The 25,449-nt window shown below is 47.0% G+C and overlaps 1 protein-coding gene and 1 long non-coding RNA gene across 2 annotated transcripts in view; both read right to left on the bottom strand.

Moving 5' to 3' along the window:
• Positions 1-24,998, bottom strand: part of ATP6V0C (ATPase H+ transporting V0 subunit c) — a 68,962-nt gene extending 43,964 nt beyond the window's left edge. The window contains exon 1 of the mRNA XM_030212578.1: positions 24,581-24,998. Coding sequence (XP_030068438.1) covers positions 24,581-24,650 — 70 coding nt within the window. The 5' untranslated portion in view covers positions 24,651-24,998. The remainder of the gene's footprint in view (positions 1-24,580) is intronic.
• LOC115476289 lies at positions 9,684-24,028 on the bottom strand. Its single transcript, XR_003943156.1, has 3 exons — positions 23,887-24,028; positions 22,456-22,461; positions 9,684-9,695 (listed from the first exon to the last, which is right to left on the bottom strand). It is a non-coding gene; the product is annotated as an uncharacterized LOC115476289 (long non-coding RNA).
• Positions 24,999-25,449: the final 451 nt, after the last annotated feature.

The following is a 25,449-nucleotide window of genomic DNA, read 5'->3' on the forward strand; positions in this document are numbered from 1 at the left end:
TAACAGTATTCTCAAGAGATTCAGTCTTTCTTCTTAATGAAGTCAAATCTTTAATCATAACCTCCTGCTGGGATTGAATTCTTTTCATAGCCAAATCTTTTTTTTTCTTCTGTTCCAACTTTCCTATTGAGCAGGGACTATTCTAATTAGGACAATTAGGTGGGAATGATAAAACATGGGTACTGAACACGTCAGGGTTAGGTTAAAAGCAGCATCAAAAAGATGGGCTTTTCGCCTAGATTCGAAGATGGCCAGAGATGGAGATTGACGTACCGGCTCAGGAAGTCTATTCCAGGCATATGGTGCAGCAAGATAAAAGGAACAGAATCTGGAGTTAGCAGTAGGGAGAAGGGTGCAGATAAGATTTACACAACAAATAGAATTATCTGGGAAGAGTGTTGGGAGAGATACAAGTGGAGAGGTACTGAGCAGCTGCAGAGTGAATGCATTTGTAAGTCAATAAGGTAAAATTATGTATCATACCTGATAATTTTCTTTCCATTAATCATAGCTGATCAATCCATAGACTGGTGGGTTGTGTCCATCTACCAGCAGGTGGAGATAGAGAGCAATCCTTTTGCCTTCCTATATGTGGTCATGTGCTGTCGGAAACTCCTCAGTATGTCGATATCCAAGCTCCATCCGCAGGACTCAGCACTTAGAGAATTACACCCACTAAGGGACACTCTGCCCAGCTCACCACCGCCGAAACGGGGGAGGGGAATTAACCCAGCTCATCCCCGCGGAGCGGGGGAGGGACACCACCCCGCCGATGCGGGGGGATCTGGCTTATCCTGCAACCGCAACCGCGGGAGGAGCTGACTGACCCTAACACCGCCGAAGCGGGAGGGGTACAAAGCTGCCCTACAGCCGCACGAAGCGGGAGGGAGCGCCGGCAGAATTTATGTCTCAATCCAGCCCCGTAAAACGGAGGGGAGAGGAATGCAGCAGCTCACTGTAACACAAACTCGTCTCAACTCTTGAAGAATCCAATTGAAAAAACTTGAACACGAAGTCCTCCTGAACAGGAACTGAAGACTAACCTTGAACCTGAAATGCAACCAGAATATAAACAGTACAGATATCTGGGAGGGGCTATGGATTGATCAGCTATGATTAATGGAAAGAAAATTATCAGGTATGATACATAATTTTACCTTCCATATCATAATGCTGATCAATCCATAGACTGGTGGGATGTACCGAAGCAGTACTCACCCAGGGCGGGACCTTGAAATACTTGACCGCAACACTGAAGCTCCAAACCAGGCCTCCGCCCGAGCAGCCACAGTCAAGCGGTAATGCCTGGAGAAGGTATGGGCCGACGCCCAAGTTGCCGGCTTGCAAATCTCTTCCAAGGAGACGGACCCGGCCTCTGCCATCGAGGCCGCCTGAGCTCTAATGGAGTGAGCCTTCAGATAGATAGGCGGCACCTTCCCCGCGGCCACATAAGCCGCTGCAATGGCTTCCTTGACCCATCTTGCCACTGTAGGCTTAGCAGCCTGCAGACCCTTACGAGGACCTGCAAACAGGACAGATGATCCGATTTCCGGAAATCATTGGTCACTTCCAAGTATCTGATGATGACTCGTCTCACATCCAGATATTTGAGAGCAGAGTATTCCTCTGGGTAGTCCTCCCTACGAAAGGAAGGGAGACAGAGCTGCTGATTCACATGGAATCGAGAAAATCTTGGGCAGGAAGGAAGGCACTGTGCAAATAGTCACTCCTGCCTCAGTGAACTGCAGAAAAGGCTCTCGACATGAGAGTGCCTGGAGCTCGGAAACTCTTCTGGCTGAAGTGATAGCCACCAAAAAGACTGCTTTCAACGTCAGGTCTTTCAGAGATGCCCTCGACAAGGGTTCAAAAGGCGGCTTCTCCAAGGCTCTTAGCACCAGGTTGAGATTCCACGCAGGCACCACTGAGTGCAGAGGAGGGCGCAGGGGATTAACTCCCTTGAGAAAACGTACCACATCTGGCTGCGAAGCCAGGGAAGCACCCTTCAGGCGGCCCCTGAAGCAAGCCAGAGCCGCTACCTGGACTTTAAGGGAGCTGAGCGACAGGCCTTTCTCCAGACCTTCTTGCAGGAACGCCAGCACTGAAGAAATTGGAGCAGTGAAGGGAGAAAGTGAGCCTGCTTCACACCACGCTGCAAAGGTACGCCAAACCCTGGTGTAAGCAGTAGAAGTAGAGCGCTTCCTCGTTCTCAGCATAGTGGCGATGACCTTGTCTGAGAAGCCCTTCTTCCTCAGACGCTGCCGCTCAATAGCCAGGCCGTAAGACCAAAGGGGGAGGGATCCTCCATCACCACGGGACCCTGATGCAACAGGCCCTGCTCCACTGGCAGCCGCAGAGGGTCGTCCACTGAGAGCCTGATCAAGTCCGCATACCAGGGACGTCTGGGCCAGTCCGGACCCACCAGGATTATCCGGCCCGGATGCTTTGCCACGCGGTCTAGTACCCTGCCCAACATGGGCCAGGGCGGGAACACAGAGAAGCTCTTGTGTCGGCCACTGTTGGAGAAGAGCATCTACTCCGAGATCGAGGGTCCCGTCCTCTGCTGAAAAAGCGCGGCACTTGGCAATTGGCCGATGACGCCATCAGATCTAGGCTCGGCTGGCCCCAGCGCTTCGTGATGTCCAAGAACGCCTGAGCCGATAACTGCCACTCTCCGGGATCCAAGGTATGGCGACTGAGAAAGTCCGCCTTGACATTCATGACTCCGGCAATGTGGGCCGCTGACAGCTGTTCCAGGTTCGCTTCCGCCCACTGGCATAGATTCATGGCTTCCTTCGCTAGAGGGGCGCTCTTGGTACCTCCCTGGCGGTTGACATAGGCCACAGCCGTGGCGTTGTCCGACAGGACCCGTACTGGCTTCAATGCCAGTACCGGGAGGAACTCGAAAAGCGCCAACCGAATGGCTCTGAGTTCCAGGAAGTTGATAGACCACTTTGCCTCTGCAGGAGACCAGAGCCCCTGTGCTGTCCTTCCCAAGCAATGGGCTCCCCAGCCCGTCAAAGAGGCGTCTGTCGTGACGACAATCCACTCCGGGGTCACAAGAGGCATCCCTGCAGACAACTTGTCTGTCTTCAGCCACCAGCTCAGCGCCTTGCAAACTGCTGGGTCCAAGGAAAGGCGCACAGCATAATCCTCCGACACCGGAGTCCAGCGCTGCAGCAGAGAGTGTTGTAGTGGTCTCATATGAGCCCTGGCCCAGGGCACTACTTCCATCGTGGCTGTCATAGAGCCCAACAGCTGCACATAGTCCCAAGCCCGAAGCGGAGAGGCTACCAGGAACTGGTCCACCTGAGCCTGAAGTTTGACAATCCGATTGTCCGGCAGGAACACTCTGCCTACTTGGGTGTCGAATCGAACTCCCAGATACTCCAGGGACTGAGTCGGGCGCAGCTGGCTTTTCTCCCAGTTGATGATCCACCCCAGGGAGCTCAAAAGAGCAATCACCCGGTCCACAGCTTTGCCGCACTCTGCATAAGAGAGGGCTCGGATCAACCAGTCGTCCAGATAAGGATGGACTTGTACTCCTTCCTTTCGCAGGAAGGCCGCGATGACCACCATTACTTTGGAGAAGGTCCGCGGAGCAGTAGCCAACCCGAACGGGAGGGCTCTGAACTGGAAGTGTCGGCCCAGGACTGCAAAACGCAGAAAGCGTTGATGAGGAGGCCAGATGGGAATATGCAAGTATGCTTCCTTGATGTCCAAGGATGCCAGGAACTCCCCTGCCTTCACTGCCGCTATAACAGAGCGGAGAGTCTCCATGCGAAAGTGCCGAACTTTCAAGGCCCGATTGACCCCTTTGAGGTCGAGGATAGGCCGTACAGAACCTCCTTTCTTTGGTACCACAAAGTAAATGGAGTAACGTCCCTTGCCAAGCTGATTTTCTGGCAGTGGAACGACCGCACCCAGGCGGATCAGATTGTCCAAGGTCTGCTGCACTGCCACAGCTTTGACCGGAGACTTGCAGGGAGAGAGTACAAACCCGTCTCTTAAGGGACGGCAGAACTCTAGCTTGTAGCCGTCTCTGATGACTTCCAGCACCCAAGCGTCTGAAGTTACCCTGGTCCACTTGCCCAGAAACGAGGACAGGAGTCCTCCAATCTGCACTGGGCCATGGACCAGGACCCTGTCATTGGGTACGAGACCCTGGGGGAGGACCGGTGGGCGCACCTCCGGGACTCTGCGAAAGGAATGCTGCTTGGGGGAGAAATTCCTCTTGAAGGAAGAGGGGGCAGAGGAGCCCGACTTGCCCGGGCGGTACCAACGGGCTTCCTGAAACCGTCCTCTGGAGATACCGGGGCGAGCACTGGCCCGAGCCCTGACCTCTGGTAACCTCTTGCCCTTAGACGTGCCGAGATCGGTCACAATTTTGTCCAGCTCGACCCCAAAGAGCAGCTTGCCTTTAAAAGGCAACTTAGCCAGGCGGGACTTAGAGGCGTGGTCAGCAGACCAATGTTTCAACCAAAGCCACCGCCGCGCAGAGACTGTCTGAGCCATACCTTTAGCCAAGGCTCTCAAGACATCATACAGTAAGTCTGCCAAATAAGCCAAGCCCGATTCCAGGGCCGGCCAATCAGCCCTCAAGGAAGGATCCGAGGGGGAAGCCCGCTGCACAATCGTCAGGCACGCCCTGGCCACATAGGAGCCGCAAACTGAGGCCTGCAAACTTAAGGCAGCCGCCTCGAAGGACGACCTTAAAGCCGCCTCCAATCTTCTGTCTTGAGCGTCCTTTAGGGCCGTGCCACCTTCCACCGGCAACGCCGTTTTCTTAGTCACCGCAGTAATTAAAGAATCCACGGTAGGCCAAAGAAAGGCTTCCCGTTCACTTTCAGGCAAAGGATAGAGGCGGGACATAGCCCTAGCCACTTTGAGGCTCGCTTCCGGGAGATCCCATTGAGCCGAAATTAAGGTGTGCATGGCATCATGCACGTGGAAGGTTCTAGGCGGGCGCTTCGTCCCCAGCATAATGGTGGAGCCAACAGGGGCTGAGGGAGAGACGTCCTCTGGAGAGGAAATCTTCAAAATGCTCATGGCCTGCAGTAACAGGTTGGGCAAATCCTCTGAGCGAAAGATCCGCGCTGCAGAGGGGTCATCTGCTCCATCCGAGCGGGAATCCGTCTCCTCCAAGGAATCCGCAAAGGACCGTTGGGAGAACTCAGATACGCTGCCCTCATCTACATCAGAGGAGACAAAGTCCTCTAAGGCCTGGGAATCCACCCGAGGGCGTTTACTTCCGGGGGCCTCAACCCCTTTATCAGACAAGGGAGAAGGGGCAGCGTTCTGCATAAGGAAGGCCTGATGCAGCAGCAAAATAAACTCAGGGGAGAAACCCCCCAGACTGTGCACTTCAGCCGCCTGGGCCACAGCCCTAGACGCACCCTCAACCGGCGCTCGCAAGAGCGGGGGAGAAACATGCTGCGCAGCCAAGATGGCGTCCGGCGCGACACTCCGCAAAGGAGCCGCGCGGGAAGAACGGTGCTTAACTTTAGCTGCTTTTTTGCCGTCGCCCAAATCAAGGGCAGCCATGGCATTAACATCTCCCAGCTCAAGGGCGGCCCAAGAAGAAGCCGTCAGAGCAGCGTGGCCGGCCAAGATGGCGGAGGCGAGCAGCGTGGGATGGGCGTTTATGGCGGGAAAAACCGCCGCACCGGAGGAAGACCCGGGACACTGACCGGCCTCCGAACTGACACCCAACAAGGGCGAGTCAGACTTTAAGACCCCCGCATCCCCACTAGAAGCGCACACAGTCCGGGGAGCGATTCTTCGCGCCCTCGCCCTCCGACGCCATAGGCCACGCGGAAATCAATCGGGGAACCCCCCTGCCCGCTATAAAAAGGTAAAAATTACCTGCTTCTCGCTCCGAGCTGTAACGACCTGGTGTCCCAGTGAGTAGCTGCAATAAACGTTTAAATAAACGTCGAAATAAACGCCCTTAAGGACGTCCAAAATTTTTTTTTTTTTTAACGGAGCCAGCGGGAGGGGGGAGAAAAGGAGGGACCTGGCGCCACCAGGTTTGCACTTGCTCAAGAAGAGCCCTAAACCCCAGGAACTCAACAAAACCTAAAAATTAGGCTTGGAGACCTAGCCAGAGCTGCTGCTGTGTGTGACCACCACCTGCTGAGATAGAGAACATACTGGGGAGTTTCCGGCAGCACATGACCACATATAGGGAGGCAAAAGGATTGCTCTATCTCCACCTGCTGGTAGATGGACACAACCCACCAGTCTATGGATTGATCAGCATGATGATATGGAAGAGTTTGAACTGTATGTGGAAATGGATAGGGAGCCAATGAAGTGATTTGAAGAGAGCTAATATGAGCATAGCAACACTGGCAGAATATAAGCCTTGCAGCAGAATTTTTAACAGATGGAAGGGGAAAGGGATGGCTTAGTGGGCGACCTGTGAGAAGCAAGTTGCAATAGTTTAAGTGAGAGGTGATATGAATAAGGGTTCTGGTAGTGTGCTCAGAAAGGAAAGGATCAATTTTGGTGATATGTAGAGGAAACGACAGGTTTTAGCAGTCTGTTGAATATGTGCAGAGGAGTTGAAGATATACCCCTAAGTTATCGGCCCCGCCTCCCCCGTCACTAACCCCGCCTCCCAACGTCACTAACCCCGCCTCCCAACGTCACTAACCCCGCCTCCCAACGTCACTAACCCCGCCTCCCACGTCACTAACCCCGCCCACCGCGGCCGAAAAGCCGGCCAAAAAACCGCCCAAAAAACCGCAACCCGCCGCGGGCAAAAATTTCCCGCGGCGGGTCGCGGAAAACCGCCCAATTGGGCGGTAAAACCGCCCACCTGGCAACACTGGCTGCTGCTATAAGTTGTTAGTTTTCTCTCCCTGAAAGAGATCCAAGCCACACCCACGAAGTTCAAACTGTCAGTGGGGAGGGTGAGGGGAGGAAATGGCAGTGCTTGATGAAAAAGAGAGCTCAGTTTGATAGGAGATATACTATAGGATGTCATTCTGAGGCCAGGCTAAGTCTAAAGCAGGAGAAGGTATTCTCTGCAGCCTATCTGTGAGATGGAAAATGCTCTCTGAAGCTGCTGCTATAAGTTGTTAGTTTTCTCTCCCTGAAAGAGATCCAAGCCACACCCACGAAGTTCAAACTGTCAGTGGGAGGGTGAGGGGAGGAAATGGCAGTGCTTGATGAAAAAGAGAGCTCAGTTTGATAGGAGATATACTATAGGATGTCATTCTGAGGCCAGGCTAAGTCTAAAGCAGGAGAAGGTATTCTCTGCAGCCTGTGAGATGGAAAATGGTGGGGAGGGGGTCCTGAGACCAGATGGGTGGCTGCAGGGGAGGGCAGGGGAGACAGAAGGGACGCTGCAGGGGGGGCAGGGGGAGAGGAGGGTCACTGGACATGAGTGGCTGCAGGGGGGCAGGGGAGAAAGGTGGGTCGCTGGACATGGGTGGCTACAGGGGGGGCAAGGGGAAAGAAGAGGAGGGTCGTTGGACATGGGTGGCTGCAAGGGGGCAGGGGGAGAGGAGAGTCAATGGACATGGGTGGCTGCAGGGGAGAGAGGAGGGCCGCTGCACATGCGTGGCTGCAGGGGCAGAGGAGGGTTGGTGGGGAGGGGGTCCTGAGACCAGATGGGTGGCTGCAGGGGGGGGGGCAGGGGAGACAGGAAGGACGCTGCAGGGGGGGGATTACCTTGCTAGCGCCCATTTCATTGCCTACCGAAACGGGCCTTTTATACCAGTAGCTTTATAAATTGCCCAACGGGGCTCTCCGTTTCACTCTCTGTCGAGGCTTCCTCAGGGGATTAAGTGTTTCTTTTCATCTTACCTATAGAAAAATACTATCAACACGTCACATGGCTTCTGTTCAGTATTGACTTCCTCCTTGGTACCCTCCTATATAAAGCATGTTTATATATTAATCTTAAAAATGTTGAGCAGTCCACATTTTCCCAGCCTTGTTTTTTTTTTATAGTAAACTTAGGCCTCTAAGTGACCTTCCTCAGCAGTTTCCAAAACCCATGGCTCCTGAATTCAGTGACATTCTCCTTTTGATGAAAGGCTAGGGGAAGGACTTTCCTTTTTTATGCTGCTTTTAACTCCTAACCCTTATTCACTTGTTCAGAACCCTTATTTTATCATCCTCACTTTAATATTCCCTTATCTCTTGTTTGTCCTAATTAGATTGTAAGCTCTGTCGAGCAGGGACTGTCTCTTCATGTTCAAGTGTACAGCGCTGCGTATGTCTAGTAGCGCTATAGAAATGATAAGTAGTAGTAGTAGTAGTAGTTATGAGCTGATGAAACAGGGAGGATGAGAGTGCTATCCACAGATAGAGAATGGGGAAGAGATGTTGGTTTAGGGGGAAAAGATAAGAAGCTAGTCTTGGTCATGTTTAATTTCAGATGGTGGTGAGACATCCAAGCAACAATGTCAGACAGGCTGATACTTTTTCCTGGATTTCTGCTGAAATTTCTGTTGTGGAGAGGTAGATCTGTGAGTCATCTGCATAAAGGCAATACTGAAAACCATGGGATGAGATCAGATTACCAAGGGAAGAAGTACAGATGGAGAAAAGGTGGTCCCAGGTCGTAGTGCCGCGATGACCGCTCTTAAGGTCCCATATGGAAATGTTGGACCCGCAAGGCCTTGACAGACTTGGTCTAAAACTGACGGAAGGACCAGTCCTTTTTGGGTACCGCGTGCTTAAATAAAAAGGCCCAGTGGATGAGCAACAAACTCTGGGGAAAAAAGGAGTTCCATTACTTCTCGATGCCTGTTCCATCACTTGGCTCGTAGTCCTGCGTCTTGTCAGCTCTGTCAGGACGCGTCTCGACGCCACGTGCAATGGTGAAGTCAGGAGTTGAAAAACTGTGCCCGCATCAGGGCGATTTGCTACCACGGTCGACGTTCCCACCCAAACCAATGCGGGCTCTTCATTGTTGACGGACAAACCGGGACTGCCTAAAACCGCTGGCGCTGCATCTGCCATACTTTGACGTGCAGAGGCGTCACAGCTGCCAGTTGATGCTCTCCAGTTCACACCAAGCCAACATCGGAGAATTAGCAATGCGATCAAGCAATTGCCCCCTGGAACTGAGCACCTGCCGCGGTAAATGTTTCTCAGTTTGGTTCCCCTGCTATAAACTGCCTAGCAGTGTTTACCTCGGCTGCTGAAGACGCAGGCTTGTTTTATATTTATTAAGTATGGCAGGAGAGAAAGCTGAGGCTAAGATGCAGGAAACCTGGGGCCGTTGGGAGGAGGGAGAGAGACCTGACACCACCAGGCACGCACCCCAATAGCTTCCATTGCTGACCTCAACCCCTACCCAGGATCTACTATAACACGCGGGCGGGCAAGGAGCTGATCAATCCAAAGCTGCACCTATGACCCTCCACCTGCTAGATAGAGAGAATACTGAGGAGAAGCTGGCTGCACATGACCACATATAGCTCTCTCAAGTTCTCTACCTCCATCTGCTGGTGGAGGGACATAACCCACAAGTCTCTGGATTGATCTGGGACTCTATGGAAATAATTCTTGAACTGCGGTGAGACTGAAGGGCAAAGCACTGAACTGAAGTGATAGCCCAGCACCACAAAATGTAGAGAAAACTGATGTTTGGAGTGGAGGAGTGGCCTAGTGGTTAGGGTGGTGGACTTTGGTCCTGGGGAACTGAGTTCGATTCCCACTTCAGGCACAGGCAGCTCCTTGTGACTCTGGGCAAGTCACTTAACCCTCCATTGCTCCATGTAAGCCACATTGAGAGGGAAAGCGCAGGGTACAAATGTAACAAAAATAAAAAAAATTAATGTTTTAGCCTCGAGATAAAGAGCAGCAAGATTCCACCACTTGAACTGACTGAGGCTACGGCTGCTCTTAGTTTCTCCCTGCAAAAGCAGGGCATTCAAGGAGGTAGCGGTTTAGACCTTTAAGATCTAAAGCCGGACAAAAGGCGCCTCTCTTCTTTGGGGCAATCTAATCTGGGATTTATTTACTGCCAAATCCCTGTAAAGGTTCAGCAGTTTTCAAAAACAGTAATACAAACAAGTTATACTACCAAGTCTAAATTAAGTTCATCAGTAATGTTTTTCATTAAGGAAAAAAAGGAGCAGCTTAGCTAATTGAATCATTGAATATAAAGTTTTTCTGAAACAAACTAAGCTCTCAATCCTTCATCTGAGGCAGGGAATTCCAATAAAAGGCAGCTAGGTATAAATAAGATTGGTCATAGTTCCTTTTTGATGTACTGAAAGATGAACCAGAAGGTTGTTTTTTTATGTTTCAATCATTTTTATTAAGCCAAGGCGAGCCATAAAAACAAGATATATCACATCCAAGAAACATAGAAGTCCTAACCCACTCCCCCCAAACCTCATCCAAAGTAAAAACATGTGCGTTCATAAGTTGAGCAGACAACTTTGTGCAGGTCTGTGTATTGCATAAGGGGGACCAACAGTTTTGAAATTGCATTCCAAAAGGAGGAGAAGAGGTCTAGAACTTTCATTTGTTCCACTTGAAACAATCCAATCATGTGGCCACACCACTGCTGCAAGGAGGGACCACTGATCAACTGCCACTGCAGAGAAATTAGATCTTACCTGCTAAATTTCTTTCCTTTAGTCCCTCCGGACCGGTCCAGGAACTGACTGATGGGTTATGCACTCCTTCCAGCAGGTGGAGACTGAGAACTCTGACTCTAGAGACCAATAAGAGCCCTGGCTATCTAGCCCTAGATTCAGTATATAAGTAACCAAGCAGGAAAAAGAAACCACTTCTGTGCCACCGGGTGTCTGAGCAGTCCAATAATGAGAATCACAATGAGTAAGATAGCGACACCCCATGTCATTTTGTCAAAGAGGTAGTAGAGCAAGTACGCCTCTTCACCGTTTTTTTTTTTTAAATACCGCAACACACAAAGTAGCTCCAACCGCAAACAAAAAACACAAGAACATATTCTGCCATACTATGTACAATGAAACGGACGGGACCTGGACCGGTCCGGAGGGACTAAAGGAAAGCAAATTGCAGGTAAGATCTAAGTTCTCCTTCCTTAGCGCCCCTCTGGACTGGTCCAGGAACTGACTGATGGGAAGTAACAAAGCAGTGCTCAAGGGAGGGACCCCAGAAATCCTGCTGTGAGAACCCTGGCCCCAAAGAGAGCATCCTGACGACACTGTACATCCAATCTGTAATGCTTCGAGAACGAATGCAAAGAAGGCCATGTCGCCACCATACAAATAACCAAAGGTGGAACTAAAAAGTGTTCCGCCCAAGAGGCCGCCTGCCCCCTAGTAGAATGGGCCTTGATTCCATTCGGAACTTGCTTACCGGACAGAATGTAAGCAGACGCTATCATCTCCTTCAGCCACCTAGACAAGGTTGGTTTAGAAGCCGCTAACCCCTTAAGGGATCCTCCAATGAGGAGAAAAATATGGTCCGAACGCCTGAAATATTCGATAAGCTTTAGACAGTGCTTAAGGACTCTCCTGGCATCAAGAGTCCGGAGCCTTCTTTGCTCATCAGAGCCCAAGGAAGAACCCAAGAGTGGCAAAACTACAGACTGAGAAAGATGAAAATGGGAGATGACCTTAGGAAGGACGGAACTGGACGCAACACCACACGTTCCTTAGAAAACTCCAAAAATGGTGACCTACAGGAAAGGGCCTGCAACTCAGACACGCGTCTAGCCGAGTGTCAAGTCCAAAAGAACATGACGACAATGGTTCAAAGGGTGCTCTAGTAAGGACTGACAACCATATTAAGGTCCCAAGCAGGAAAAACAGCTCTAGGCGGCCTCAGGAGACGTACTCCCTTCAAAAAACGAGAAACATCCGGAAGGCTGGCTAAGGACCTGCCCCCAATGAGTCCTTGAAAGCAAGACAAAGCTGCAACTTGAACCTTAAGAGAAGCAAGAGCCAAGCCCTTATCGAAGCCATGCTGCTAAAAAAAATCAAACAAGTCTGGTACTGAGGCTCACAAAGGAGAAATGTCCCAATCAGTGCACCATGCCTCAAAAATTCGCCAAACCCTACTATAATTCAGAGACGTTGAATAACAAAGCATGGTTGAAACGACCTCTAAAGAGTAACCCCTCTTCATCAACCTTGCCCTCTGAAGAGCAGGGTCGTGATGAAGAATTGGCCCCTGAATGAGAAGACCAGAAATCTCTGGCAGCCGGAGGGGAGAGGCGGCTTAAAGACATACGAGATCCATGTACCACGGTCTGCGAGGCCAATCTGGCGCCACTAGAACCACGAGTCCTCCGTGTGACTCGATTTGTTGGATAAGCCTTCCTAAGAGAGGCCACACGGGAAACGCATAGAGAAGTCCCTCTGGCCACGGCTGGAGAAGGGCATCCACTCCTGTTTGTGGACTCTTCCTGCAACTGAAGCAGCGAGGAACCTTGGTACTGAGATGTGTGGAAAGGAAGACCATGACAGGCAACCCCCATCAATTTATCATCGTTTGAAAGGCCTTCGGTGAGAGAGGCCATTCTCCCGGATCTAGGGTGTGATGACCGAGAAAATCTGCTTGAACGTTCTCTGTGCCTGCCACGTGCGATGCCGAGACAGCGGCCAGATAAGCCTCCACCCATGACATTAGTCTCGACGACTCTAGTTGTAACAGGTAACTCCTTGTTCCCCCCTGCCGACTGACATACACCACCGCTGTTGCATTGTCTCAAAGAATGCATACTGACTTGCCTTTTCTCAGGGAAGAAAATGTCTCCAGTGCTACACAAATTGCCCTGGTTGCCAAAAGACTGATCGATATAATCGCCTCTTGAGGAGACCACAGACCATGCGCCACCTGTCCCAGGCAGTGAGCACCCCAGCCCCTGAGACCGGCATCTGTAGTTATCGTCCACTGGGGTGGATCCAGCAGCATGCTCCTGGTCAAACTGGACATCCTCAGCCACCAAAACAAGCTGCTGCGCTCCTGCATCCGAAGAAGTAACCTCACCTGCAACGCGTCCATCTGAGGAGACCAGCGGCACAGGAGAGAAGACGGAAGACACCTCATGTGTGCCCTGGCCCAAGGAACCACCTATCGCCGCTGCCATGGATCTCAAAACCTGCAGATAGTCCTCAAGCGCAGGGAACACAACTCCGCAACAAGGCTTGAATTTGAGTCTGTAGCTTTGTTACAAGAAATGATTTATCTTGGGGGAAAGAGCTCTAGAGCACTCGCTACTGTTTATAATTTAAGAGCAGGCGCTGTATTTATAAGTTTTAGGATATTAATTTCTCCACCAATCACCAAAGGTGATAATTGCAATAAATTAAATAAATTAAGTATATATAAAAGATACCATATACTCAGAACACAAAGAGACCGTATTTTTAGCTTCAAAAAAGTTGATTTAATATACAAATCATGTAAACCAAACGAGAGGTAGGTCTTACAGATCTTTACAGGTAATCTGTGCTTAAGTAAAGTAGCAGGTGTAGATCAAAAGTTATGTTACTTACAAGTCCTTGTTACATAGTATGAACAGCATGAGGTAAGCACATGTTTGCACAAGAGGTCCTCATAGCAGGCAGGTGGGCTACAGGTCCCAGGAAGAGAAAAATCTGTGTTGCAGTTGAAGGGAATCATCTGCTTGTCTGGAACAGCTTCTATCTTGCAAGCTGCAGGAAGACATGCCATGTGTATCTCTGTCCTGGTTTGCACACGACCCTTAGGCATTTGCAAAGCATTGTGGTATCTCGGTCTCATGTCTTATGACATCACAAGACTTGCTGTCTGGATTTTACTGACAAATGGTTTATTGTAGTTCAGGGTTTTCCCTGCTTGAATTTCTGTGATAAGACTTGTCTGGGGCAACCAGCAGGTGTCCTTTGTTTTTAGTAGCTGTATTTCACACCTTTCCCACCTGCTTGTCTCCTTGCCTCTACTGGTTACCTTTGATGTTTGTTGTGTTGATCAGAGGAAGAGAGTCAATTTAACCTTGAGCAAGTCTCTTACTTGAGAAGTCTTTTGTTAAAAGGGGGAGGGAAGGGGGAGGTGAGGTCCTTGCAGCAGTGCCTCTTTTAAATGTTTTTTTTTTTTATGTTCCCCAAAGGGAGAGGGAAGAGGGCTTTGGAATGAAAGCCAGTTCTGCTGCAGTGTAAAAATCTCTCTCTATATAAAAGGCAACACCAACGTTCTATGAAGCCTCCAGCCGGAAGTGTGAAGGGGGTGAGATATCTGGTTTCCCTATGAGTGTCTGCCCTGCCCTCTCTGTAACAGTCAGTGAAGGAAAACAGCAGAGCACGAAATCAAATCGCTGGCTCTGTAACAGTGAAGGACTCAGAGGGGGGAGGGGAGAAAGGGCAGGGACACACACACAGAAGAAAACATTGCTAGCCCCCGTTTCATTTGCATCAGAAACGGGGCTTTTTTACTAGTATATTTTTAAAAGCTGCACAAATATATTGGTGTATATATATGTATCTGATCCAACACAACATCATTCTACACATTTAATTCTGATGATTGGCTTATACCATAACAGTTTGAGGATTCTGTACTGCGGAAGAAAAATACGAGATTGCGCTGTGTCAAACATTCCCCCCCCCCCCCCCCCCCAAAAAAAGTATCCCAGGGTTTGGGAAGGCATTAGATGACTCTTGGAAGGGTTGACCACCCGAGGGACTGTAGGAACTAAACCACCCGATCCGTGGCCTGCAGACACTTTGCTTGTATCAACCAGTCATCTAAATAAGACTGAACCAGGATTCTCTCTTTCCTGAGAGCCGTGACAACTACCATGACCTTGGTAAACACACGGGGGGGGGGGGGGGCGTGGCCAGAGTGAACGAGAGCGCCCAAAACCGAAAATGCTGACCCAAGACTGCAAAGCAGAGGAAGCACTGACGCACAAGACAAATCGGAATGTGCAAGTAGGCCTCTGAGACCGCTATCATCACTGAGCAAAGAATTTCCATCTGAAAACTGGAGACCTTGAGCGATCGATTGACTGCCTTGAGATACAAAATCGGGCGAAAAGAGCCTTCCTTCTTTGGGACTACAAAATAAATGGAATAACGGCCCTGTCTGACTTCTGACGGAGGAACCGGACAAATCACCTGTAGCTGAAGTCTTAATAGCATGTCCCGAACCGCTCCCGCCTTGAGACAAGACTGGCAGGGAGACTCTAGAAAGGCGTCGGAAAGAGGCCGAGTAAACTCTAAGGCGTACCTGTCTTGAATAACCTCTAATACCCACTGATCTGTGGTAATCTGGGCCCACCTCTGAAAAAACTGCATCAAATGAGCCCCCACCGGAATCAGAGGGTGGGCCCGAACAACTTCATTGGGCTGGACAGAAGAGTTGGTATCCCTACTCCCTCGACGGGATCCTCAAAAGGACCGATTCCTTTGGAAAAAAACAAGACACTTGCGTCTGAACAGTTTTACCCGACCGAAATCGGCAGAAATCTCATCCTCGCCCGCAGCCAAGGCCTGAAGCGTGTAAGGGAACTCTAGGGCAATCTTCTCGGAGATGAGGGACCTTGGTGTCTCCTGAACTATGGACCAGCTTGTCCAACATCTCCAAACAAAAAGGAGCCTTTAAAAGGAAATTTGCTCAATTTAGACTTAGAAGCCGCATCTGCTGACCAACCCCTCAGCCAAAGAGAATAGCAAGCTGCAACACCTAAGGCCATGGATTTTGACGAAGCCCTCAGCAAATCATACAACGCATCCACCAAAAAGGCAGATCCCATCTCAATTTTAGCTACCTCCGAATTAAAAGCCAAATCATCAGAAGATCTGTCCAAGATGTGTTTGGCCCAACGGAAACCAGCTCTAGCCAGCAACGAGCCACAAATCGCCATTTGCACAGCCAAAGAGACGTCAAAAGCACTTTTTAAAAGGGCCTCCACCCTCCGATCCTGCATATACCAAAGAAATGTCCCATCTACTGGGATGCGCTTAGTGACCAAAGACACCACTGCATCCACCACCAGTACTTTGAGAAGAGATTTGTCAGCATCTGGAACAGGATGAAGCTGAACCATAGACCTCGCCAGGCTAAAGGGAGAATCCGGGGCATCCCACTGGGCCTGGATGATATACCTAATGTCTTGGTGCATGGGAAAGGTTTTCCCGGGCCGTCTAATGCCTTTAACAAGCAGATCCACCTTACAGGAGTTACCATTCACCCTGTCACCAGTGCAGTAGAGTTGCGTGGGGACAGGAATTTCACCCATCCCCGCTTATCCCAAATGAAATATAACCCATACCTGCTAAGATCCATTCCATCCCCATCCATCCGCCCACAGGAGTCAACGCTATTATTTACTTGCCCACAGCCCTCTGTTTCCTCCCAACCCCAAAAGCCTCCTGTATTGTATTCACTATTCAACCTATGAGTGTTCCAAGCATCAGCCTAGTGTTCCTCCGGCTGCCTCTGGGAATTTCAAGCCTCATTCTGGTACTCCCAAATGCTTCTTTTTATACATTCTAAGCCTCACTCTGGAGTCACCATAGACAGACTACTCCCATGGAAATCCCACAGCAACTTTTCCATCCCTGTGGGAATCCCCATTCCTGTACAGCTCTACAGTGCAGCACGTGTCCCAAGTGGTGAGTCAGGATCCCCCTGTACCAAGTAGAAATTGCAGCCCTCTAAACAGTTTTGAGTCAATCTTTAGTCTGACTTACCACTGCTGATGCCTTCCCCTCCCCCCAAACCTCAGTCTCCACCACTGCTGGCTTCTCTCCCCCAAGCTCAAGTCTCCACAAGACTTACCCCAGATGAGAAAGGCTGAGGACGGATTCTGTCCCAAGTTCCCCAGCAATTTTTTTTTTTAATGGCTGTGCTGGAAAAGGAGAGCTCCACAGGAAAACAAGGGAAAGGTGAAGGGAGGGAGGGAAGAAGTAAACTTGTGGGGCACCACAGACAGGGATTTGAAGACCTCCAGATATCACTCGCAGACCCAAACCCCACCTGCACAGCTCAACGACCAGGAGCAAATCACTCAGAGGCTGAAGAGGGTGTCCATCCACCTGCTGGGACTGGATGCTACGATGCCTCAGCTCAGTTTTCACTTCTCTTATTGCCACCTGCTGGTTGATGGACACACTATCCCACAAGTTATAGAATTTTGGGAAGCTACGTATTGGAAATTTTTCTCACACTACTGTATGTAATGCAGTACTGTAGCATCACCTTTCTACTGGTTATGCTTCCCTCGAACTGATCACCCTGAGGCCTCTTCTGGTCACACTTTAGCTTTGTCATCTGACATTATATACTGCTTCCTCAGATTTCCGCCTCTCCTCTCCATCCCTCTCCCCCACAAAAATGCACGAGTTCACTTTTCCATGCCTACAGGTTAAGATTTAACATTAGGCCATTCCCCAGACATTCCTAGATCATTTTAAATTTTGTGCATGTTCCTTGCTCATTCAGAGCTGCTATATACTTCCTTCTGCAAGAGAGGTTGGAAAACTGAACACTTGAGATACTTGGTAGCCTTTTGTTAGGTATTTAACTTTGCTTTACAGTGCTCATATGCAAAGTAGTAGCAAGCAATCACCCTAGTAGCTCACATACAAACACCACCACAAGGAGAAATAGTAACAGGTGACAGGTAAGACTAGTATGGCTCAGTCTGCCCAATAAGGTCAGGTTGCTGCTTAAATTCCCTTATGGCTTCCACTGTCCTCCGTACAACTAGTTTTACATTTCAGCAGGAAAAAGGCCTCATTCAGGTTATAAACCTAAAAAAATATGCACTCTTTAAGATTCTTATACCGAGCAGATCATTGTGAGAAAAATCAAGAGCTTGAAGTCTTAAGGACAGAGAGCAAGACTAGTACATATTCTCCAAGAAGGTACACCTGATTTAGACTTCAAAAAGCTAATGGATCCATACTTCCCAAGACTTGAATGGAGAACAAATTTGCAGATCTCGTCTTTTAATTCAGCTCTAGACATCTATCCTACAACATTTTAGTCAGTTTCATTACTTTCTTACACTATGTTGGATTTTTTTTTTAACTACCTGTTTCTAGAGACAGCAAGCCTAGAAATAAATCCATTAGAACAGGATGCAAAGAAGCATGGATTCACTAGAAGGGAAGAAAGATTCTTTCCACTAAGTGATTTGGGAATAAGATCAGAGAGTAGCGAGTATAGAAAGAAAATCAAATTTATTCAGTGTTTCACGCAGTAAACTCAAAGAGGCTGGGTAGTCTGGCAATGTTGCAAGACAAAACCATTAGTGACTTAACTAACTTTGGACCCGCTGCTGAGGGAATTGCAGCTCAATTCCGATGTGAAAGGGGTACATATAGGGGATTTTCTCTTTAAAACAGCTGCTTTTGCAGATGACTTATTGGTAATAACTGAACCTAGAGACTCCCTGCACTGATGGAGAGCCTAGAGGAGTACGGGGATTTTTCAGGTTTCCGATTGAATTTTTCAAAATCGGAAGCGTTGGCAAGTCCAGATGGTCTGCGGAGGTTGTGGGGAGCGGGTTCCCATTACGATGGGCAAAAGAATCGTTTAAATATCTAGGGGTAAATTGACAATGAACCCGACAAAGCTATATGAAATCAATGTTCCAAGGTTCCTTCGGGAGACGAAGGAGCAACTGATGAATTGGGCTAACTTGCCATTAACCTTATTGGGACGTTTACCTCTGTTTAGAATGATGGTATTCCCTAGATGGCTCTATCTACTACAGACCCTTCCTCTGTGGCTGTTCAAAAGAGACTTAGAAGCCCTCAGGAAATTAGTGTTGAAATTCTGTTGGGGGGGGGAGGGAAAGCTAAAATGAGGTGGAAGTATTTATTAGGGGCACAAAAGATGGGTGGCTTAGGGTTTCCGGACATCAGGAAATATAATCAGGCGTGCCTGTTAAGACACTTGAGAGACTGGCTGATGGATTCAGATGTTTACACGCATGTGGAGCTTGAACGCGCCTATTTCAGGCCTTGGTATTTGATTTCCACGTTACATTCTTCAGGGAGAGACTTGCCAGAAAGAGTACGGGGCAGTGTCGTTAAAGTCCTTGTGGTATCTGTGGAAGACTGTGCTTCCATTTTGGGGGCAGGATAGCAGAGGAAGCGTATGTTACCTTTGAGGGGGAATGTTTCATTTAGGCCTGGAGATGAAAATATGATTTTTCGACTATTATGAACAGGGGAATTCATTCATTGGAGCACCTGGTAACGGAGGATGAATCCTTCCTTTCGTATACTGACTTTTTGGAGAAATGTGGGCAAGGGACGGCAGCCTGGCTGGCATATAGGCAGTTGTCTCATTATGTGAGTACCCTCCCACCGGATAGTCTGCGGCCACAGTTCGGGAGACAAGAGAATTGTTAGAAGGAGATGCAGCGGGGCAAATTTCAGTGTCTTGGTTTTATGGTAGATTGGGTAGGCTCTCAATGGAACGGGATTTGACAGAGGTAGCAAACAGTTGGAGCATAGAGTCGGGCAAAAACATTTCCACAATTAATATTGTCAGCCCTTCAGAGTGGGGTGGTTATGGTACATAGCGCAGAACTACAGGAGTGTCACTTTCGTACTATTCATCGAGCTATTTCGTACTATTTCTCTCAGAGACAAGCTTTTAGGGCAGGAGTGTCGAATATACAGCACTGCAGGAAGTGTCACAGGTTAGAGGCAAATTTTTTCCATGGTATTTGGCAATGCAGATCAATCTCACTATTCTGGTCAGCGATTGGTAAATACTTGACCAAAGTGTTGGGGCACACAATAACTAACTCTTGAAAGAGCTGTATTTAGCACGCCTAGACTCTGGATAGGAGCTACAAAGGAGGAGAAATTGTTCCTTGGAAAGGCTTGTATATTGGGGAAAAATGCATTCTCCTTCACTGGACTAGGGATTGCCCGCCCTCCTTTTGGCACTGGAGGAATCAACTTCACAAATTGTTGACGTGGGAATCTAGAGGGCCAGGTCTGTCACCAGGAAGGCAACGGAGGTTTTTAGCAGTGTGGGGCGCATATATAAACACTATTTCACCGAGGACGAGAAGTCATATTTTGTATAGGCTTCCATGGAATAAATGAAGGGACCTTAAAGTTTGAGCAATGCTTGGGGGAGGGGAGGGGGGAGGATCTGGGAGACAGGGAAGAAGAGTTCTGGGGTAGGGGAGTTTAGGGACAAGTTCTGGTTCAGTTAATAAAGAGTTCATATTGGCTATATTAACCATGTATCAAAATATATTTTATGGTAATGCGTTTTGTTATAAGGAAGTGTCTTGATGATGTATGCTAATATCACTATGTAACTGTGGAAGCATAACATACCTGAGGAAGGGGGGGGGGGGGGGAAGGTGGGTTAAGGGGAATGGGAGAAAATTTGTTAAAACACAGACTTGATGGCTGGTATGTATTTGATTCAATTCTGATGCATGAGAGGTTATTAGCGCATTGTTTGACTTTGCTGCTGTATGTTTATCTGCTTTTATCATCAATAAAAATATTGAAATATAAAGTGACTTACCATGACCTGTAGCTGTAAACAAAATTCAAATTGTTGAAAGAATGACTACCAATAAGGTGCAAAAATGATAAAAGTTCAGTGGCCATTTTGGTTTCATATCACAAGCAGTACTACAAGAGATAAGGTTTTAACAAGTAGAATAGTGTCCTGTTCACCCAGGCTTCCAATTCAATTCTGGCTTAATGAGCTATAAAAAGTCACTTCCCTGTCCTTTATTACATATTCATGAACTTAATAGTTAATGCAACCATCTTTAAAACATTTGTTGAAATAAAGAGTAGGGCATATGCGGTCATACACACAGACAATCCCTGAATCCCAGAACAGAAAATGAGGAAGTGCACTTGGATCTGCAGGAATTAAAGGCAAAAAGGCTAAATTAAAAAAAAAATAATAAATGTTAGAGCCCCTCTTGTACAGAAGGGTCAGGTGTAAGATATGTTTGTCAGTATTTTTACACATAAAAATGAAATGCCTCATAAAAGGGCTAAGATACTCATGACATGATATGGATTGACAACCTGTACTGTAAGAAGGCACTTGTGATCTTTTAGCAAAAGAAAATTCAGTGCTAACTGCAAGTTGTCTGATTTAGATATGATCTATAAAAGATTAGCCAACAGAGGAAGCTAAAAGGTCACTACAAAGTCTTTTCTGGGTCTCTTCTACTAGTGGTCAATATATGGTTGCAACTAACCAGAACTTGCTTTTCCTGCAACATGTTTACTATCACTACAAGGTCTATTTAGAATTCCAACAAACTTCTGAACATAACCACACACAAGTGTGTTTCCACACCAAACCAAATGCATGGTTAGTTTACTGAACACTGAATAAGGATGTGAAATAAACATTTAAAAAGTAAGCAAAAAACAAGGAGTCTTTTTCCACAAAATGAACATCTTGCTTTTTTAAACTCCCTACATATGTGTTGAAGATTGAAGTACAAGAATAGATGAGTTCATACCCTGTTCTTGCACCTTGTACTACAATGTAGATTAGTGGCCATTTTAAGGCAATTAAGAGGTCCAAGACATCCAGCCAGTATGAAGTAGGAAAGAATTATCCAGAACCTGGAAATCTTGAAAACACTGCCTGTTAAGCCTGTATGCTCTAATATGCCTGGCAAACATGAGACAATCTTAAACCTGTGAAAAGGCTACATATGATCATAAAGCCCCAATTTTCATATCTGCTGAGTTTTAGACTACTGAAGGACTGTTTGCTTTCCCCTTAAATGTACTGCACACAGCCTTGATTATATTCATAAGGCAAGTAGAAAAAGCTTTTCAGAGACCTGAACACTAGTATTTTCCATAGAATGTCACCAATTTCATTCATTTCCAGATTTGTTTCAAGTGTTTAGTTGCTCATTTCTCCTTTGAGGCTACCTGGTAAACAGCCTTTCCTAGAACAATTTTTGAAGCACTGGTAAGCTTTTTAGTCTGCCATCTGTTGAAGTCTTTGGATTATATTTTCAGTGTTGTTTTTTTACAGACTCCCAGCACCCCATAAGAACATAAGCATTGCCATACAGGGACAATCCAAGTCACAAGTACCTCCCCTCCCCCCCCCTGTGTTTCTCTATCAAGACCAAAGTTAAAGAAATAAATGATGATTCTTAGAAGCTAGGAGGAGGGAAGACTTTAGCCATTTTATCTAATATAAATGCACCACAGACTTCAATAAAGAGACAGAATACTTGTTATAGTGTAAGCAAGAGTGTAGAAGACTTTTCTATACAGAAATCATTAATGAAAGTGATGCTGTTATGTACTCATGCCTAAGAGGAAAGATACTGTTGGTATGTATGAAAGAAACTAACTAACTCACACAGAATGTAATTTAATGCCTGATATTCAGTTACTTTAACTGCTGAAAGCTAAGCTTTCACTCTATTCAATATCAGTCAAAACATTTAAACCTCAACTGCAAAAAAGTTTACAGCAGAAATGTGCAACATATAAAGGTCAACAGAAGTTACTATTATATATATGGGACCCTAAGCTGGCAATTTACAAAAATTACATATAGCAGTTACAGCTTGAGTAGGCATAATGAGAGATAAGTGATGCCAGAAGCAAAAACTCAAATCCATGCCACTTGGTTTCCAGTCTACTATGTTAACCACAATTAGAACACCCTACTACAGAATAAATCAGTTCCTTAGGGAAAGGATTTTGAAATTTGTTCACTTTTCAGTAGTAGTTCAAGGTAAGTTATATTCTTAGTATTTTCATACTCCTGAAGAGCTTACAATCAAACTTTGCACATGAGGCAATGAGAGTTTAGAAAGTGCAATCACTTCACAGTGATAAAACTGACACGCAAACAGCTTAAAACTGATAGGATGAGCTTTAATTTAATAGCCTTGCAAACAAACAAGCTAAAAAACAGGAAAATGTATGTATTCCATAATTTTTTTTATTTATGCTTTTACCAATATAATCAAATATACAATTAACTATAAACTTAATTCAAATAAGTTGAACTTCTTGGACTGGCCTTATTTTGACCTCACTACCTCTTCCTTTGCTATTTATATCACCCCATGCTCACCTTCACATAAGAAAACTATTTTACAAATACCTGAAACCATATATTTATCATATGTACTCCTAAAGCCGTAACATAAGAACTAAGCTAAAAAAAGCCCCCGCTACCTGCATACATTTCAGACAAAGTTCAAATCACCTTAACAGCTGTTTCCGGGAAGGGGGACTTGAGTTACTACTAAAAAGGGACAATATAAATCCAAGGCAAAGTAGATTCAAATACAGTAGGTTGCTTATCTGTCCCCCAGAAAATGAAGGGTTAAGCAACTTGTACAAAATCTGACATCATGATCACATCTATGTTATTTTAATGTGTGTCTGTTAAAGGTGTTTCATTAGTATTACGCTGATGATATGAATATTATGCTACTTGAGTACTTACCACACTGCCTATCATTTACACTTTTACCATGTTTTATTATACCATTCTACTATACTGTTTAATTATGTATATTTGATGCTATATTGTATTTATTGGATTCAATTTGCCATCTTCAAATTTACCTCACTGAATGTACTTATCAAATGTTTGATCATTTTGTTATTAACAAAACTGTGATTTTCAAACCAAGCTGTACACCACCCAGTCGAATCTTTTTCAAAGAGGCAATTAAAAAATCCCAATGAAAACCACTTGGCACATCAGTGGATTGAATCCTAGCTTCCCTAATAGGCTGTTCCTCCATATTTAACAATTAGTAGTCGGGTCTTCTAAAACCTAGAACTCAAATTATTTTCCTAGTTATACATTCACTGAACATTTGAGATTTGCTTGGTCTCCTGGGCACGTTGTACCTAAGACCAATAAAAACATCATGGCAAGTGTTGAATACATCAAAAATAGCTGGATATATCTTATGGTAAGTATAAAACCTACTTTTTTTTAAAACAGTGTGGCCCAGTCGATTTTGTAAAAGCCATTGCACAATTATGTGAACTCCCTTTTAACCATTCCGTGCCTGACCAATTCCTCCTTTTCGCAGCAGCGCACCCATCCTCCACCCTTCCAATCAGGTGATAAGCCGGGAGGGGGAGCGAGAAAGAGTGGAAGCTCTTGCATCCACGGACACCATTGGTCCCATGACGTCACCACGCCCTGAACGCTAGCCTCACCACCTGAGCCTTCCCGACTAGGGGATATGGTGAAAGAACGAGCTGTGATGATTGGTCAAGAACCAAACGTTACACGGTGCCGACGACATCACCCGAAGAGCCGAACTGAGCGGCGGCTGGTGCAAGGCGCGGAAAAAGACGAAGCTTTCCGAAACCTCCCCGAAGGACACAGGGGCGATAGCTACAGAACCCAGAATAGAAAAACGAAATAGTTAAAGCCTTTAACACAAAACATTAACAAATCTCCCTCACACAGAGCCCGTAACGTATTACTAACATAATAATGAAACAATTTCCCATTCGTCCTAAAGACGGAAGGGTCCAATACCATTATCCCCACACACCATGTTTAAATGACCCAGAGGCTGCCACCTACCCTCGATAAGAAGAGGAAGAGAAGACACACAAACATATAGGTACAGCACTAAAGGGAGAAAAGAAATCGAATTCTCTCTTACCACTAAAGACCATGGCAGCCGAGGCGCCCATGACGGCGAAAAAGGAGGCATATTCAGGAGCACTACTCATTTTCCGTGCAGGCTTCGCGTTAGCTTATGCTTGTGTTTCTGTCAGGAGAGCTTTCTTCAATAACCAGCGAACAAGAGATCACTCGAGCAGAATAGGCTTCAGTGCGCGGAAGGGGGGTCAAGGAGAACTTTAAGTGCGCGGTCTGCTCTCGAGAGCTTTCTGTCGCTTACTTAATACTTTCTGGAATTTTACCGTGGGTTACTTGGGTAGGGGACAGGAGGAGTGGGCTACAGCCAGAAAGGCGGTGCAACTGTCACTACTACCCCCGCGTTCTGACACACCAAACTGAAGCAGGCAGCCTAGGCGCCGCAATCTAAATACCGTACCGCAGCACAAAATGGCGGATCGGTCATGTGACGCCGCAGCTTTGTAGTCAATGCGTCATCGCCCCGCCTCCTTCCTCTTCGCCCTCCCTTCTCGGATTAAACCACTTTTTGCTGTTCTTTGGGAGACGCCCAATCGCCCATCACCTTGCTGAAATGAAAATGATCGCAGGATTGAACCATTTAGTTTCTTTTTTTTGAAGCACTTAACCTTGCTACGTTTAGACTGGTAGTCATACTAGAAATAGACAAAGCCTAGTATTTGTAATTTTAATGCAAATTGAAGATGAATCTATCCTGTGTTGATATTGCAGTTTCAGCTCCATTGTCACTGACAGCCCCACCTGACAGAGCCTTTATTAATATTAGCATAGTGGGCAGTACCCTAGTGCCTTCCTTGGCATCCTTTGAATTTAATACAGTACTGTTTGGTCTGTTCCTTAATTAAGATGGATTCTTGACTTTTATTACAAGAG

This window comes from Microcaecilia unicolor, chromosome 8, assembly GCF_901765095.1.
Source record: "Microcaecilia unicolor chromosome 8, aMicUni1.1, whole genome shotgun sequence".
In the NCBI taxonomy this organism is placed as follows: domain Eukaryota; kingdom Metazoa; phylum Chordata; class Amphibia; order Gymnophiona; family Siphonopidae; genus Microcaecilia; species Microcaecilia unicolor.